The following is a 17,301-nucleotide window of genomic DNA, read 5'->3' as shown; positions in this document are numbered from 1 at the left end:
CTCGGTCTGACAAACCCTTTGGCTAGTAACTCTTCAAGTTGTTCTTTCAATTCTTTCAATTCTTTCGGAGCCATGCGATACGGTAGGATAGATATAGGCTGGGTATCTAAAGCCAAGTCAATACAAAAATCAATATCACGATCAGGTGGCATACGTGGAAGATCTGACGAAAATACATCGGGGAACTCCCGAACTACAGGCACTGAATCAATAGCCGGAGTCTCTGCAGTAGTATCCCGAACATAGGCTAGATAAGCCAAACAACCCTTCTCAACCATGTGTTAAGCCTTTATAAAAGAAATAACTCGATTAAATGAACTAACAGGCGAACCCCTTCCACTCCAGCTTAGGCAATGCTGGAATAGCCAAGGTAACAGTCTTGGCATGACAATTTAGAATAGCATGATATGGAGATAACCAGTCCATACCCAGAATAATTTCAAAATTGGTCATCTCAAGCAATAGGAGATCTGCTCTAGTTTCATAACCACAGAATGTAATAATACAGGAACGGTAGATCCGATTCACAACAACAGAATCGCCCATAGGAGTGGACACATAAACAGGAGTACTTAAGGACTCACGAGAAACACCCAGGAATGGAGCAAATAGAGATGACACATATGAATACGTAGATCCTAGATCAAATAATACTGAGGCATCTTTGCCACAAACAGAAACAATACTTGTAATCACGGCATCTAAGGCCTCTGCATCTGGTCTAGCCGGAAAAGCATAGAACCGAGCTGGAGCGCCAACTTTCTGGCCTCCGCCTGGCTGACCTCCACCTCTAGGACGACCCCTACCCACCTGTCCTCCACCTCTGGGTGGTCGGACTTCTGGTGGAGCAACTGGTCCGGTAAGCATAGGCTGCTGACCCTGCTGTACTGGTCTACCCCGAAGCCTGGGGCAAAACCTCCGCATGTGACTGGGATCCCCGCACTCGTAACAACTCTTCAGTGCGATGGGTTGCTGACTAAGTGTCTGGCCCTGGGGACCTGAATACCCACGGAAATAACCCTGAATAGCTGGTGGGCGATAAGAACTCTCTAGTATAGCACTGAAATAAGGTCGTACTGGAGCACCTCGAGGAGGTGGTGGTGCTATGGGGGTCTGCTGGACTGTCCCCTCACGAACTGACCTCTACCCCCGGACGGAGCACCTCTGAACTCTCCAGAGTACCTGAACCACTTATCTCTCATAATCTGCTCTCGGCTCCGCTGATGTACACCATCAATCCTCCGGGCTATCTCCACAACTCGCTCATAAGAAGTACCCATCTCAACCTCTCGAGCCATAGTGGCCTGAATACCAGTATGTAAACCGGATACAAACCTTCTCACTCTCTCCGCCTCAGTAGGGAGTATCATTAGTGCATGGCGAGATAATTCAGAAAACCTCGCTTCATAATCAGTCACTGACATCTGACCCTGCTGGAGCTGCTCAAACTAAAACCGCAACTCTTCCCTCTAGTAGGGTGGAATATACCTGTCCAAGAAGATACGGGTGAACCTGTCCCAAGTAATGGGAGGAGAATCTGCTGATCTGCCAAGAGCATAAGACTACCACCATCTACAGGCTCTACCTCTAGCTAAAAAGTAGCGAAATCAACCCCATGGGATTCCAATATCCTCATGTTGTACAGTCTATGCTTGCAATGATCAATAAAATCATGTGGATCCTCATGTCGCTTACCCCCGAAGACAGGAGGATGTAGTCTAGTCCATCTGTCCAATAGTTTCTGAGGATCGGCGGCTACAGCTGGCCCGGGCTCAGGTGTAGCTGCTGCCACTGGCTGGACTCCACCCACGGGTAGTGCACCCTGGGTCTGATATAAAGTAGCTTCCTATCCATGAGCCTGCGCAGTAGGGATCTGTGCTCCCCCGCCCGCCTGAGATGTGGCTGGGTCTGCCGGAAATAAACCGGCCTGAGTCATATTGTCCATGAATCGCAGTATACGACCCATGACATCCTGAAATCTCGGTGCAGATGTGAAGTCCATCGGAGCTGGCTCTGCCACAGGCACCTCACCCTGCTCCTCAATAATGGGATTCTCTGCTGGATCCACTAGCGGCATAACTGGGATAGTCCTTGGACGTCCTCACCCTCTACTACGGGTAGGAGCCCTCCCTCGGCCTCTAGCAACTGGGGGGGTAGCTCTTCCCTGGTCTGGAATCTCATTAGAGCGTGTTCTCACCATCTGTGAGAGAATAAGAGAAGGATATTTAGTACTACATCAATTGCACGATGGAATATGAAGAAAGGTAGTTTCCTAACACCATATAGCCTCTCGAAGATAAGTACAGACATCTCTGTACCGATCCGCAAGACTCTATTAGGTCTGCTCATAACGTGTGAGACCTACGTGAACCTATTGCTCTGATACCATGTTGTCACGACCCAAATTTCACCTATAGGTCGTGATGACGCCCAACACTACAGCTAGGCAAGCCAACTAATAAGTCAATCGTACATTGGTTAAACTTTTATTCCAAGAAAATAATAAAAATACCAATTTCTACCAATGTGTGTGCCAAGACCCGGTGTCACAAGTACATGAGCATCTAGTAGATTATACAAAACTCCAAATACTGTCTGAAATGAAATAGACAGAATATAAATATAAGAAGAGACACTGGTAGCTGCAGAACGGCTCAGAAAGGCAGCTCACCACTATGCCTCGGGATGACGTGGGTATGTGATGATAGGTCCTCCACTAGTACCTGTCTCAGATCCTGCACAAAAAGTGCAGCAAGTGTAGTATGAGTACGTAAACAACGTGTACCCAGTAAGTATCAAGCCTAATCTCGAAGTGGTAGAGACGAGATGGCCGACTTTGACACTCACTATGGGTCAATAATAATTGAAATAAAATTAGGATATTCAAATCAGCATGATTTACAGAATTTACAAATAATTTATTTAATCAGCGGAAATAATCAAATTCCTTCAAATGTAACAATTCTCAATATATTAATTAAATTCCTTCAATTCAAATAAATTCCAATTTATCAATTAAATCTCATTTACAGGAGTAACAATTAATTCCTAAACAAGCAAGAATAATAATTCATTAAATTCCAAGGATTTTTCAATTTATTACTTAGCTTCACAAGCTGAAATAAATTATTAAAGTATCGTGTAATTATTATTATTAAGTACGATTTCTGCCGAGGACGTATGGACCGATCCAGAGTGTCGTGTACACTGCCGAGGGACGTGCGGCACGATCCATAGATGCATCTATCCTGCCGAGGCATTCGGCCCGCTCCACAAGAAAGGAGGAAATTTTCTTATATGCCTCCGGAAGGAGAGTATATTCATTATAAGATGAATTTGGGAGGAGAACAATTTTTTTTAACAATTAATTGATTTAAACAGACAATCAAGCCTATGAGATTTTCATCCTTTAATATCTTTATCTAACAATTCACAATATATTCATATAGATATCAATTAATATAAATAAATCAAAGAATACAATTTACACAAGTAAGGCATGCTTTGAGTCCTAAACTACCCGGACTTTAGCATTAATAGTAGCTACGCACGGACTCTCGTCACCTCGTGTGTACGTAGCCCCCACAATTAGCAACAATTATTTAATTTTAATCGCTTATGAGGTAATTTTCCCCTCACAAGATTAGACAAGAGACTTACCTCGTCTTGCTCCAATTTAATCCACAATTTTGCCTTTTCCACGATTATCCAACTCTGTCTGGATCGAATCTAGCCAAAATAATTCGATACAATCACTAAAAATTATAGGAAATAAATTCTATAAGGAAATACTACATTTTTAATAAAAATTCCGAAATTAATTAAAATTTTGCCCGCGGGGCCCACATCTCGGAATCCGGTGAAAGTTATGAAATCCGACAACCCATTCAATTACGAGTCCAACCATACCAGTTTCACTCAATTCCGACTCCGAATCGATACCGAAATCTCAAAATATCGTTTCTATGAGATTTCTAAACTTTTCCAAATTTCAATCTCAAAACACTAATTAAATTGTGAAAACAATGATATAGTTGTATATGTAGACCAAATCCGAGTTAGAATCACATACCCCAATGTTTTTCCCTTGAAAATCTGCCAAAAGTCGTCTCTGCTCAAGCTCAAGTTCGTCAAAAATGGCAAATGGGACGAATGCCCTCTTTTTATAAAACTGCCCAGCAGCCTTCGGAATGGTCCTCGAACTGGGCCTCGATCGCGGCATCGAACATGTGCCTTCGATCAGGGCATCGAGGTTGGGTCTCGATCCTAGCCCTCGAGCCATACCTTCGATCATGCCCTCGAGCCTTGCCTTCGATCGCGGTTTCGATCACAGGCTCGAGCCTGGAGCTCGGTCATGGCCTCGATCAGGGTATCGAGGTTGGGCCTTCGATCATAGCCTCAATCATGGCATCGAGCTTGAGCCTTCGATTGTGACCCTCGATCTTGGGTCTCGATCCTGGCCCTCGAGCCTTGCCTTCGATCATGGCCCTCGAGCTGGACCTTCGATCATGGCCCTCGAGTTGGACCTTCGATCATGGCTTCGATACACTAGCTCGAGCCTGTACCTCGTCAACCCTGGGCTCGATACTTGGGCTCGATATCTGGCTCGATATCTGGGCTCGATTACAGCCCAGAATGCCCAACAGAAGAGGAAAAATTGCAGCAGCTTTTTAACTCAAAATTTTGATCCGTTAACCATCCGAAACTCACCCGAGGCCCTCGAGACCTCAACCAAATATACCAACAAGTCCTAAAATATCTTACGAACTTAGTCGAACCTCTAAATCACATCAAACAATGCTAAAACCATGAATCATAACCCAATTCAAGTTTAATGAAACTAAGAGTTTTCAACTTCTACATTCAATGTCGGAACCTATCAAATCAACTCCGATTGACCTCAAATTTTACACACAAGTCATAAATTACATAACGGAGCTATAAAAATTTTTGAAACTGGATTCCGACTACGGTATCAAAAAGTCAACTCATCGGTCAAACTTCCAAACTTAAGTTCTTATTTTTAGCCATTTCATGCCTAATTTAACTACGGACTTCCAAATAAAATTCTGAACACGCTCCTAAGTCCAAAATCACCATACGGAGCTGTTGGAATCATCAAAATTCTATTCCGGGGTCGTTTTCACAAAAAGTTGTCCGAAGTCAAACTTAGCACTTTAAGGCCAACTTAAGGAACCAAGTGTTCTGGTTTCACCTCAAACACTTCCAAATCCCGAACCAACCATCCCCGCAAGTCATAAATCATTACAAGCACCTACAGGAAGTTTTATTTTAAGAAACGGGGTTCTAAAAGTTAAAATGACCGGTTAGGTCATTACAAGTATCATATGCTGGAATGTAAAGGGGATAAACAGCCCCAATAAGCAGAGAGAGGTAAAGCTCCTCTGCAACAATCAGTCTGCAGGATTGATTGGATTGTTAGAAACCAAAGTGAAAGTGAATAAAATTAAATAGGTTGCGAGAAATATGTTTGGGGGATGGGAGTATATTACTAATTTGGAGTCACATTATAATGGGAGGATCTGGATCTCCTGGAGACCAGATTATTTCGAGGTTTAGTTAGTCAATATGACTAAAGAAGTGATAACTTTCAACGTTGCATATATACCTGGACATAAGTGTTTTCTTTTGTCTATGGTGTATGCATATAATAGTAGAGCTGAAAGGAAGAGCTTGTGGAGTTACTTGGCTAACATAAGTAGGGGTTGTCATTTACCATGGTTAGTTGTTGGAGACTTTAACTCTGTATTGAGGATTGATGATCGAATTGGAGGAAATCCAATAACAGTAGGGGAGATCATGGACTTTCATGAATGTGTGGAAGAATGCGAGCTCATAGAACTGCCTCAACAAGGAAGTAGATACACATGGAATGATAGGCATGGTCAGGAAAGAATTGATTCAAAGATAGACTGGGTTTTTGTTAATAGGAGTTGGCTGGATAACATGCCATCTTATATAGCTAATTTCTTGCCGGAAGGGATCAGTGATCACAGCCCAGTGAGTATTTCTTTGTTAAATTTGAAGAACAATAGACAAAAGGCATTTAAATACTGTAATACTTGGTCACAACATCCACAATTTCTGGTCAAAGTAGAGTAAGAGCTTTCAAGAGTTTCTTACACAATGGTCCTAGATTAACACTTGGGCAACAAGTTGCCTTAGTTCATCCCTATAGAAGTGAAGATGTGAAAAGGGCTATATTTAGCATTAACAAGAACAAGAGTCCAGGTCTCGATGGGTATGGAAGTGACTTTTTCAAAGCAGCATGGGGGTTATAGTTAATGATATAATTCAAGCAGTGCTGGAATTATTTAGCAATGTGAACCTGTTGAAGCAACTGAATGCAACAACTATCTCATTAATTCCTAAAGTTTCAGTACCTCAAAATGCAGGGCAGTTCCGACCTATATCATGTTACAATGTCTTGTATAAGGTTATATCAAAGATGATATGTGGGAGACTTAGAGAGGTAGTTGGATGTATAGTTGCAGAGAATCAAGCAACCTTTGTCAGGGGAAGAACCTTAGTGCATAATGTGTTGATATGCTATGACATCCTTAGGCACTACAATACGAAACTATCGTCTAGGTGTATGATGAAGATAGATCTAAGGAAGGCATATGACATGGTTAGTTGGGAATTTCTTAAAGAGGCATTGATTGGGTATGGCTTTCCAGAAGCATTTACTAATTTGGTGTCACGACCCAAAATCCCACCTCAGGCATCGTGATGGCACTTAGTCTCTAAGACTAAGTAAACCGATTATGATTACAATTCCAGTCAATTATTTTTTAAACATATAATTAAATACTAGTGTCAAAACCAACAACGAAAATAATTACAAACAACCTCCCAAGACTAGTAATACTGAGTCACGAACTCTAACTGAATATATGGAATGATCTGAAGGATCGAATACTCAATATTGTTTGATTAATAATTAACAGTACAATAAAATAAAAAGACTTCAAGGGACTGCGACGACCAAGAAGCTCTACCTTGAATCCTTGCGATCATACTTTAACTTTGTCCGAGTCCGATAGCTCCAATACCTGGCTCTGCACAAAAATGCGCAGAAGTGTAGTATGAGTACACCATGGTCGGTACCCAGTAAGTATCAAGACTAACCTCAGTGGAGTAGAGACGAGGTACAGTCAAGACACTCACTAGTCTAATAACTTGTGCAATAAGATATACAGAATAATAGAAAACAAATAACAATAAGGGCAACAAGAACACCATTAATATCGCTCAACAATTAATAAATATAAGTACACCCAATTAAATCAAGTCCTTCAAATAAATATCTTTCACATATAATTCTTCTGAATAAATCTCTTTCAAATATAATTCCTTCAAATAAATATTTTCAAATATACTTCCTTTAAATAAATCTCTCTCAAATATAATTTCTTCAAATAAATATCTTTCGAATGTAATTCTTTCAAATAAATCTTTTTGAATAAAAATCCTACCAAATAAATATTTTGGATATAATTCTTTCAATTAAAAAGTCACCATGTGACACCTCATTTCATAATGATACAACTACGAGTCTCAGCCCATTTTCATATTTCCACGGCACCTCGTGCCAAATTTCTCTATCACAACCACACGGACAACTCACGTGCCAATATCATCATCATTTAGCCATGACACCTCATGCCCTCATTTAATATCACAACTGTACGGACAATTCACGTGCCAGTATTATTATTATTTACTCACAGCACCTCGTGCCCACATTTCATATCATAATCTGCCTGGCAATGGCCGCAGGCTCCCAATTTTAACATAGATCAGACTATTATCAAGTTTACCAAAACAACAAGACAAATTACACAAGATATAAAAATAAACACAAGAAAAATCACAACATCACATGAAAATTATCAACGCAATACCCACACATCATCACATATTATCCCTGATAATAGCCACCCTTATTTCTCTTATAGCCACCCTTATCACTCCCATAATAGCCGCCATTATCCCTCCGCCCTGATAATATCAATAGCCACCCTTATCTCTCCTATAGTCACCCTTATCACTCCTATAGCCACCCCTATCTCTCCTATAGCCACCCTTATCGCTCCGCCCAAATAATATCCCAACACACATAATAACAGTGAAATGCCTCCCTTATGCCCACATAATATCAACACTGAAATGTCACATTTAAATCCTCAAAAAAAAATTCAATTAACACAACAATTTATACGATATATTATCACGACAACGTAACAAAACCAATTCATATCACAATTTACCCAATGTCCACAACTAATTTCAAGGATATAACAAAAATAATTATTTTCACAACAAATAGCCCAATGCTCCACACAATGTATAAAAAAACCTCAAAACAATCAACAAAGATAGAAAATAGTCAACATAGGGCAACGCCTTCATTAATCCAAATTTAGATAATTATATTAACATTTCTTCTTACACTTGCTTAATTAATTATTTGCATAGGGAAAATTCATAATGAAATTAAATTCCAAGAAATATCAAACTATCAAACTCACGAAATTCACACAAAATATACAAGTAATAATTACATCAAATTGTCATATAAAAATAAATTCAATAAATGTAATTTGAGGCATGGCAATTAGATGATTAAAGATATGCCAACAATTATCCAATTTACTACATAATATGCCCAAGACTTTAACTCAATAAATTTTGCACATATAAGCCTGAGTACGTACTCGTCACCTCGCGTACATGGCTTTTCACATTTCATAAATGGCATATAAGACTCGATGCCTAAGGGGTAATTCCTCCACTCGAGGTTAGGCAAGACACTTACCTTTTTGAAGTTAGGCCGATATTCCAAAATAGCCTTCTTGCAAGAATTGACCTCCGGACAGCTCAAATCTATCCAAATTAATTGTATAACTTCATTAAAATTCATCGAAAATAATTACGGATAATAAAACATCTAATTGAAAATTTATTCTAAAAAATCAACAAAAGTCAACGTGGGACCCGCCTATCGGAACCCGATATAATCTTTACGAAATCCGAACACCCATTCCAGTACGAGTTCAACCATACCAATTTTATCGAATTTCAATAACAACTCGACCTCCAAATCTTAAATTTTCATTTTTGGAAGATTTTGCAAAAATCTTGATTGCCTCCATTTAAATCCGAATTAAATTATGAATGTAACCATAGATTCATGAAATATAACCACTTTAGGATATATAACACTTACTCCAACCAAGCTTGTGAAAACTCCCTCCATAATCGCCCCCAAATCCAAGCTCCAAAAATCCCAATCGAAAATAGCAAAATGACCACTTTTGGTCCTTAATCATTCTGTCTAGTTTCGCACCTGCGGACGAGTCGCCGCATCAGCGGAGCCGCTTTTTCAAGCAAAGACTCGCTTCTGCGCAGGCCACTTCCAACAACTCCATCACACCTGCGGACTCCTTTCCGCTTCTGAACATTTGGGGGTGCGATGCAACATGCGCATCTGCGAAAGTAGTCGCTTCTGCGCCTCCCTTTCCTGCTTCTGCGGTTCCGTAGATGCGGGCATTTCTTCGCACCTGCAACCTCTGCCATGCAATTCCATCTTCACTTCTGCGGGAAATCCTCACTTTTGCGAGGTCGCACCTGCGCCCAAAATTCCGCATGTGCTATTGCAACAACTGCTGCCATTTTCCAGCACCTTCCTTCAAGTCCAAATTGCTCCGTTAACCTTATGAAATCCACCCGAGGCCCTCGGAACCTTAACCAATTATACCAATATATCCCAAAATACAATACGAACTTAGTCGAGGCTTCAAATCATGTCGAACAATGCCGAAATTATGAATCGCGCATCGAATCGAATTATGAGTTTTCAAATCTTCCAACTTCTATATTTTGTGCCGAAACGTATCAAATCAATTCGGAATGACTTCAAATTTTGCACAAAAGTCATGAATGACGTAATGGAACTGTTCCAATTTTCGGAATTGAAATCTGACCTCGTTATCAAAAATGCAACCTTCGGTTGGACTTTCCAAAATCTTCTATTTTCCAACTTTCGCCAAAATGCGTTGAATTGTCCTACGGACTTCCAAATCCAAGTCCGGACACACGCTTAAGTCCGAACTCACCATACGAAGCTATTGACATCATCAAAATTCTATTCCGGAGTCGTTTGCTCAAAAGTCAACTCTCCGATCAACCCTTTCTATTTAAGTTTCTAAATAAGGATTGTTCTTTTAATTTAATTCCGAATCTTCAGTAAATCAAACTCGACCACACCCGCGGGTCATAATACATATTGCGAAGTTGCTCGAGAAGTTAAGTCACTGAATGGGGCGTTAATTCTTAAAATGACAAGTCGGGTCATTACATTCTCCACCACTTAAACAAACGTTCGTCCTCGAATGTGCTAAGAATTATTCTGAGGTTACCAAATTGATGATTTTACTTTTACACATATACTCACGGTTGATCCCACGTTACCGCATTTGAAATAAGGCCGACAACACCATCTTAATTGAGATTATTTCTTTTATCCATATTTGTAAACTTTAAGACCAAATTTCTTACACTCCAAACATTTTCAATAAACAAAAAAGTCTAATTTTCACATCAACGCACGGTATTAGTCTCAACTGGCTATAGCAACTCGTGCCTACACACACATTAACTTATATTTTCTTTCGCACTTATCAATCTCCCAAAAAAGAATTTAGAAATTTCGACAGAGTCTCCCCTGTAATTGGGCCTATCCACCTGCCAGAGTAACACCAAAACAACTCCTAACAACACATCCACAACCCAACAGAGCACCACAATGTATATATCAATAAGACTAATCTCGGCATTACAAGCACTACATTATCATAATGATATCAGGACATGAAGCACATCATATGTATGCCCATCACCACATCTCTGGTCTTAATATTTGTTCATAATCGATTACAACATCGCTTAACCTCATATTAACCAAAACCTCATTTCGAATTTTCACAACACTAACAACAGAATGTGAGGCATGAAGACCTCATAACTATTTACCCGACTTAACGAGTCACATTTAACGCCACCTGGGCACTCACCTCGTAAGCTAAAACTCAATAATTATAGCACAATTATGGCACAAAAACACATAAAAGAATTATCACATAAGCCTATCAGTCATAACTCCCTATTAGTACTATAGTACAAATTAAACTTCACAAAGGGAGAATTTAAACACATAAGTATTTCACCATAAGGACCTCGTCCTTATATAACTTTCACCGCGGCTTATAGCTTGGTTTAAATATTTTACATCATATATATAAATGCGAGGATCTCGTCCTCGACTCCGAATCACAAGTATTTTGCACATTGTGCCAACTGAAATTTTCCATTTCCTTTGTTTCTTCTTTTCAATATATTTCGTAAATAGTTTTCACAACGCATAATGAACCCTCATACCGTTAGGGAATATAATTCATAAATTTGGAATCAATTATTCCGAAACACATCAAAATCCACTGTAAGGAATAATAAAAATTACTTTTGGACATATAGCCCTCAATGGTGCACAAAAATAAAAATAAGAGACACGGGCTCACATCTTCAAATATCCCAACATGGATAAACATATAAGTGGATCACAAAATTATGAAGCTCACCCATAAGTCGAGCATAATAGGAGGACTCACCTCAATATTCAGAACCGAATCAAATTAAGGGAAAATATCCTTTTATAACAAATCGAGATCGTACCTATAACGACACCATCTGGTGTATCAGCCTCATCCAAAACATAGTGATTATATCAGTAGGCCGGGCCTCCACCTCTTAGGCTCCCTCTACCCGTCTGTCCTCCACCCCTAACTAGTTGTGCACGTGGAGTAGTATCTGTACCGGGGCCCATAGTTTGAGTGTTCTGATAAAATCCCCCCTCCCAAGTCTGGGACAATCTCTCATAATGTGCCTAGTATCACCACACTCATAACAGCCCCTCTGAGGTCGTGGTTGCTCATACTGAGTTTGTGCCGGATAACTGGAATAACCATTATAGGAACCTCATGCCGGTGGTGCATTAAAAGAACTTACTGGAGCACTCCGAGTAATCTGATGTGCGGACTGAGCTGGCCGACTGCTCGAACCTCCACTATAATGGGTCCCAGCTGAAGAGTAAAATCCACTGAACCCTCCAGAGTTTTAGGACCTTTTGGCCTCCTTAGACTCCCTTTCCTCGCCTAGAACACCCTCAATCTTCCTCGCAATCGCCACTACTTGTTGAAATGGAGTATCAGTTTGCAACTCTCGAGCCATGCATATTTTAATATCATAATCGAGCCCCTCGATGAATATGCGGACCCGCTCTCTGACTATAGGAACCAAGATAGGTGCATGACGGGCTAACTCACTGAACCTGATAGCATATTCTGACACTATCATAGTGCCCTGACGCAATCGTTCAAACTCTGTGTGTAATGCATCTCGTAGAGTCTGGGGAACAAACACTTTCAAGAATATTTCCGAAAATTGAGCCAAAGTTGGTGGTGTTGCATCGGCTGGTCTACCTTCTTCATAGATTTTCCACCACTAATACACTGCGCCTGACAGTTGAAATGTAGTAAAGGCAACTCTGCTCACTTCCACAACATGGTGCGGAGAATACGATGAAAATTTTCTAGAAATCCTTGGGCACCCTCTGAAGCTGTGCCATTGAAAGTAGGTGGACTATACCTCTTAAACCTCTCAAGTCTCTTTTGTTCTTCTTCTGATGCATCTGGCATGACCTCAGGCCGAACCGGAATAACAGGTTGTACCAGTATTACACTCGGAACCTGACTGACGTGAACCTGTTGTTCTGGAGTCATGGTAGGAGTCGGAGCTACTCCCACAATCTGCGAAATATTTGGTGCAATAGAGATCAATCCCGCCTGAGTTAATGTACCAAACATACTCAGAAACTGTGCTAAAGTCTCCTGAAGACTGGGGGTAACAACAGGTGCTTTTGGTACCTGTCCCCCAACTATAGCTACTGGCGGCTCCTCAACTGCTGCTCTGACAGGTGCTCCAGTCGCGACACGTGCCCTTCCTCGACCTCTACCTCAGCCTCTACCTCGGCCCCGGCCTCTTGCAGCCCTAGCAGTATGTGCGGATGCCTGCTCAGCTAACCCAGTAGCACGGGTATCTGTGAGAGAATAGAGATACAAAGGCTCAAATTCTACAATCAACAAATCCACACGACATGAATGAAAGAAGTGGAAATTTCCTAATAGTTCTGTAGCCTCTCGAAGATAAGTACAGACATCTCCGTACCGATCCGCAAGACTCTACTAGACTCGTTCGTGACTCGTAGAACCTATGAACCTAGAGCTCTGATACCAACTTGTCACGACCAAAAATACCACCTCACGTGTCGTGATGGAACTTAGTCTCTAAGACTAAGTAAGCAGATTATGATTACAATTCCAGCCAATTTGTTTTTAAAAACATATAATTAAATACTAGTGTCAAAACCAACAACGGAAATAATTACAAACAACCTCCCAAGACTGGTAATACTGAGTCACGAACTCTAACTGAATACATGGAATGATCTCAAGGACCGAATACTCAATATTGTTTGATTAATAATTAACAGTACAATAAAATGAAAAGACTTCAAGGGACTGCGACGACCAAGCAGCTCTACCTTGAATCCTTGCGATCACACTTTAACTATGTCCGAGTCTGATAGCTCTAATACCTAGCTCTACACAAAAATGTACAGAAGTGTAGTATGAGTACACCACGCTTGGTACCCAGTAAGTATCAAGACTACCCTCATTGGAGTATAGGCGAGGTACAGTCAAGACACTCACTAGTCTAATAACCTGTGCAATAAGATATATAGAATAATAGGAAACAAATAACAATAAGGGCAACAAGAACACCATTAATATCGCTCAACAATTAATAAATATAAGTACACCCAATTAAATCAAGTCCTTCAAATAAATATATTTCACATATAAATCTTCAGAATAAATCTCTTTCAAATATTATTCTTTCAAATAAATATCTTTCAAATATACTCCCTTTAAATAAATCTCTCTCAAATATAATTTCTTCAAATAAATATCTTTCGAATGTAATTCTTTCAAATAAATCTTTTTGAATAAAAATCCTTCCAAATAAATATTTTGAATATAATTCTTTCAATTAAAAAGTTACCATGTGACACCTCATTTCATAATCATACAACTACGGGTCTCAGCCCATTTACATATTTTCACGGCACCTCGTGCCAAATTTCTCTATCACAACCACACGGACAACTCACGTGCCAATATCATCATCATTTAGCCACGACACCTCATGCCCTGATTTCATATCACAACTTCACGGACAATTCACGTGCCAATATTATTATTATTTATTCATGGCACCTTGTGCCCACATTTCATATCATTATCTGCATGGCAATGGCCACAGGCTCCCAATTTCAACATAGATCAGACTATTATCAAGTTTACCGAAACAACGCGATAAATTGCACAAGATATAAAAATAAACACAAGAAAAATCACAACATCACATGAAAATTATCAACGCAATAACCACACATCATCACATATAATCCCTGACAATAACCACCCTTATCTCTCCTATAGCCACCCTTATCACTCCTATAATAGCCTCCCTTATCCCTCCGCCCTGACAATATCAATAGCCACCCTTATCGCTCTTATAGCCACCACCCTTATCTCTTCTATAGCCACCCCTATCTCTCCTATATCCACCCTTATCGCTCTGCCCAGACAATATCCCAACACACATAACAACAGTGAAATGCCTCCCTTATGCCCACATAATATCAACAGTGAAATGCCACCCTTATATCCTCAAAATAATAACTCGATTAACACAACAATTTATACGAAATATTATCACGGCAACGTAACAAAATCAATTCATATAACAATTTTCCCAATGGCCACAACCAACAGAGATAGAAAATAATCAACATAGGGCAATGCCTTTATTATCCAAATTTAGATGATTATATTAATACTTCTTCTTAAGCATGCTTAATTAATTATTTGCATACAAAAAATTCATAATGAAATTAAATTCCAAGAAATATCAAACCATCAAACTCACAGAATTCACACAAAATATGCAAGTAGTAATTACATCAAATTGTCATATAAAAACAAATTCAATAAATGTGATTTGAGGCATGGCAATTAGATGATTAAATATATGCCAACAATTATCCAATTTACTACACAATATGCCGAAGACTTTAACTCAATAAATTTTTCAAATATAAGCCCGAGTACGTACTCGTCACCTCGCGTACACGGCTTTTCACATTTCACAAATGGCACATAAGACTCGATGCCTAAGGGGTAATTCCCCCACTCGAGGTTAGGCAAGACACTTACCTTTTTGAAGTTAGGCAGATATTCTAAAATATCCTCCTTGCTTGAATTGACATGCGGACAGCTCAAATCTATCCAAATTAATTGTATAACTTCATTAAAATTCATCAGAAATAATTCCGGATACTAAAACGTCGACTTGAAAAATTATTCTAAAAAATCAACAAAAGTCAACGCGGGGCCCGCCTCTCGGAAACCGATATAATTTTTACGAAATATGAACACCCATTCTGATACGAGTTTAACCATACCAATTTTATCGAATTCCAATAACAACTCAACCTCCAAATCTTAAATTTTTGTTTTTGGAAGATTTTGCAAAAATCTTGATTTCCTCCATTTAAATTCGAATTAAATGATGAATATAACCATAGATTCATGAAATATAACCCCTTTAGGATATATAACACTTATCCCAACCAAGATTGTGAATATTCCTTCCAAAATCACCCCAAATTTGAGCTCCAAAAATCCGAATCAAAAATAGCAAAATGACCAATTTTTGTCCTTAATGATTCTGTCCAGTTTCGCACCTGCGAACGAGTCGCCGCATCTGCGGAGCCGCTTTTGCGAGCGAAGATTTGCTTATGCAAAGGCTACTGCCAACAACCCCATCACACTTGTGGACTCCTTTCCGCTTCTGCGCATTCGCCGGTGCGACGCAACATGCACATCTACGAAAGCAGTCGCTTCTGCGCCTCTCTTTCCCGCTTCTGCGATTCCGCAGGTGCGGGCATTACTTTGCACCTATGACATCTGCCATACCCTTCCATCTTCACTTCTATGGTGAAATCCTCGCTTCTGCGAGGTCGCACCTGCGCCCAAAATTTCGCAAGTGCGATTCCAACAACTGCTGTCATTTTCCAGCAACTTCCTTCAAGTCCAAATTGCTCCGTTAACCTTCCAAAATCTACTTGAGGCCCTTGGGACCTTAACCAATAATATCAACATGTCCCAAAATATAATAATAACTTAGTCGAGGCTTCAAACCACGTCGAACAATGCCGAAATTACGAATCGCGCATCGAATCGAATTGTGAGTTTTTAAATTTTCCAACTTCTATATTTTGCGCCGAAACGTATCAAATCAATCCGGAATGACTTCAAATTTTGCACACAAGTCATGAATGATGTAATGGAGCTATTCCAATTTCTGGAATCAAAATCCGACCTCGTTATCAAAAATTCAACCTTCGGTCGGACTTTCCAAAATCTTCTTTTTTCCAACTTTCGCCAAAATGAGTCGAATTGTCCTACGAGCTTCCAAATCTAAGTACGGACACAAGCCTAATCCGAAATCACCATACGAAGCTATTGACATCATCAAAATTCCATTCCGGAGTTGTTTGCTCAAAAGTCAACTCTCCGGTCAACCCTTTCCATTTACGCTTCTAAATAAGGATTGTTCTTTTAATTTAATTCTGAATCTTCAATAAATCAAACTCGACCACACCCGCAGGTCATAATACATATTGCAAAGCTGCTCGAGACCTTAAGTCACTAAACAGAGCGTTAATTCTTAAAACGACAAGTCGGCTCATTACATCTGGTCATGATGTGTGTTACTTCTACAAAATTTCTAATTAAGGTTAATGGAGAAGGATATGGATACTTTGAAGGGAAAAGAGGGTTGAGGCAAGGAGATCCAATATCACCAATGTTATTTGTGATAGTCATTTAGTATTTGTCAAGGATTTTGAAAATGATGGGGGATCTTCCTGACTTTAAGTTCCATCCAATGTGTAAGAATACTAAGCTGACTCACTTAGTGTTTGCTGATGATTTAATGTTATTCTGTAAGGGAGACCTAAAGTCTATTGCGAGGATCATGGAGGCATTAAATCATTTCAGTGATGTAACAGGGTTTGAAGCTAACATGGAC

At 39.8% G+C, this 17,301-nt stretch overlaps 1 protein-coding gene across 1 annotated transcript; it reads left to right on the top strand.

The window, feature by feature from the left end:
- The first annotated feature begins 5,589 nt into the window (after positions 1-5,589).
- LOC138893207 (uncharacterized) lies at positions 5,590-6,123 on the top strand. Its single transcript, XM_070176983.1, has one exon. It carries the CDS (start codon positions 5,590-5,592, stop codon positions 6,121-6,123), a length of 534 nt encoding a protein of 177 aa, XP_070033084.1.
- The last annotated feature ends 11,178 nt before the right edge of the window (positions 6,124-17,301 follow it).

Source organism: Nicotiana tomentosiformis, chromosome 5 (genome assembly GCF_000390325.3).
Source record: "Nicotiana tomentosiformis chromosome 5, ASM39032v3, whole genome shotgun sequence".
Taxonomy (NCBI): domain Eukaryota; kingdom Viridiplantae; phylum Streptophyta; class Magnoliopsida; order Solanales; family Solanaceae; genus Nicotiana; species Nicotiana tomentosiformis.
The sequence above is the reverse complement of the archived record's forward strand: the minus strand, read 5'-3'. Positions and strand labels throughout refer to the sequence as shown.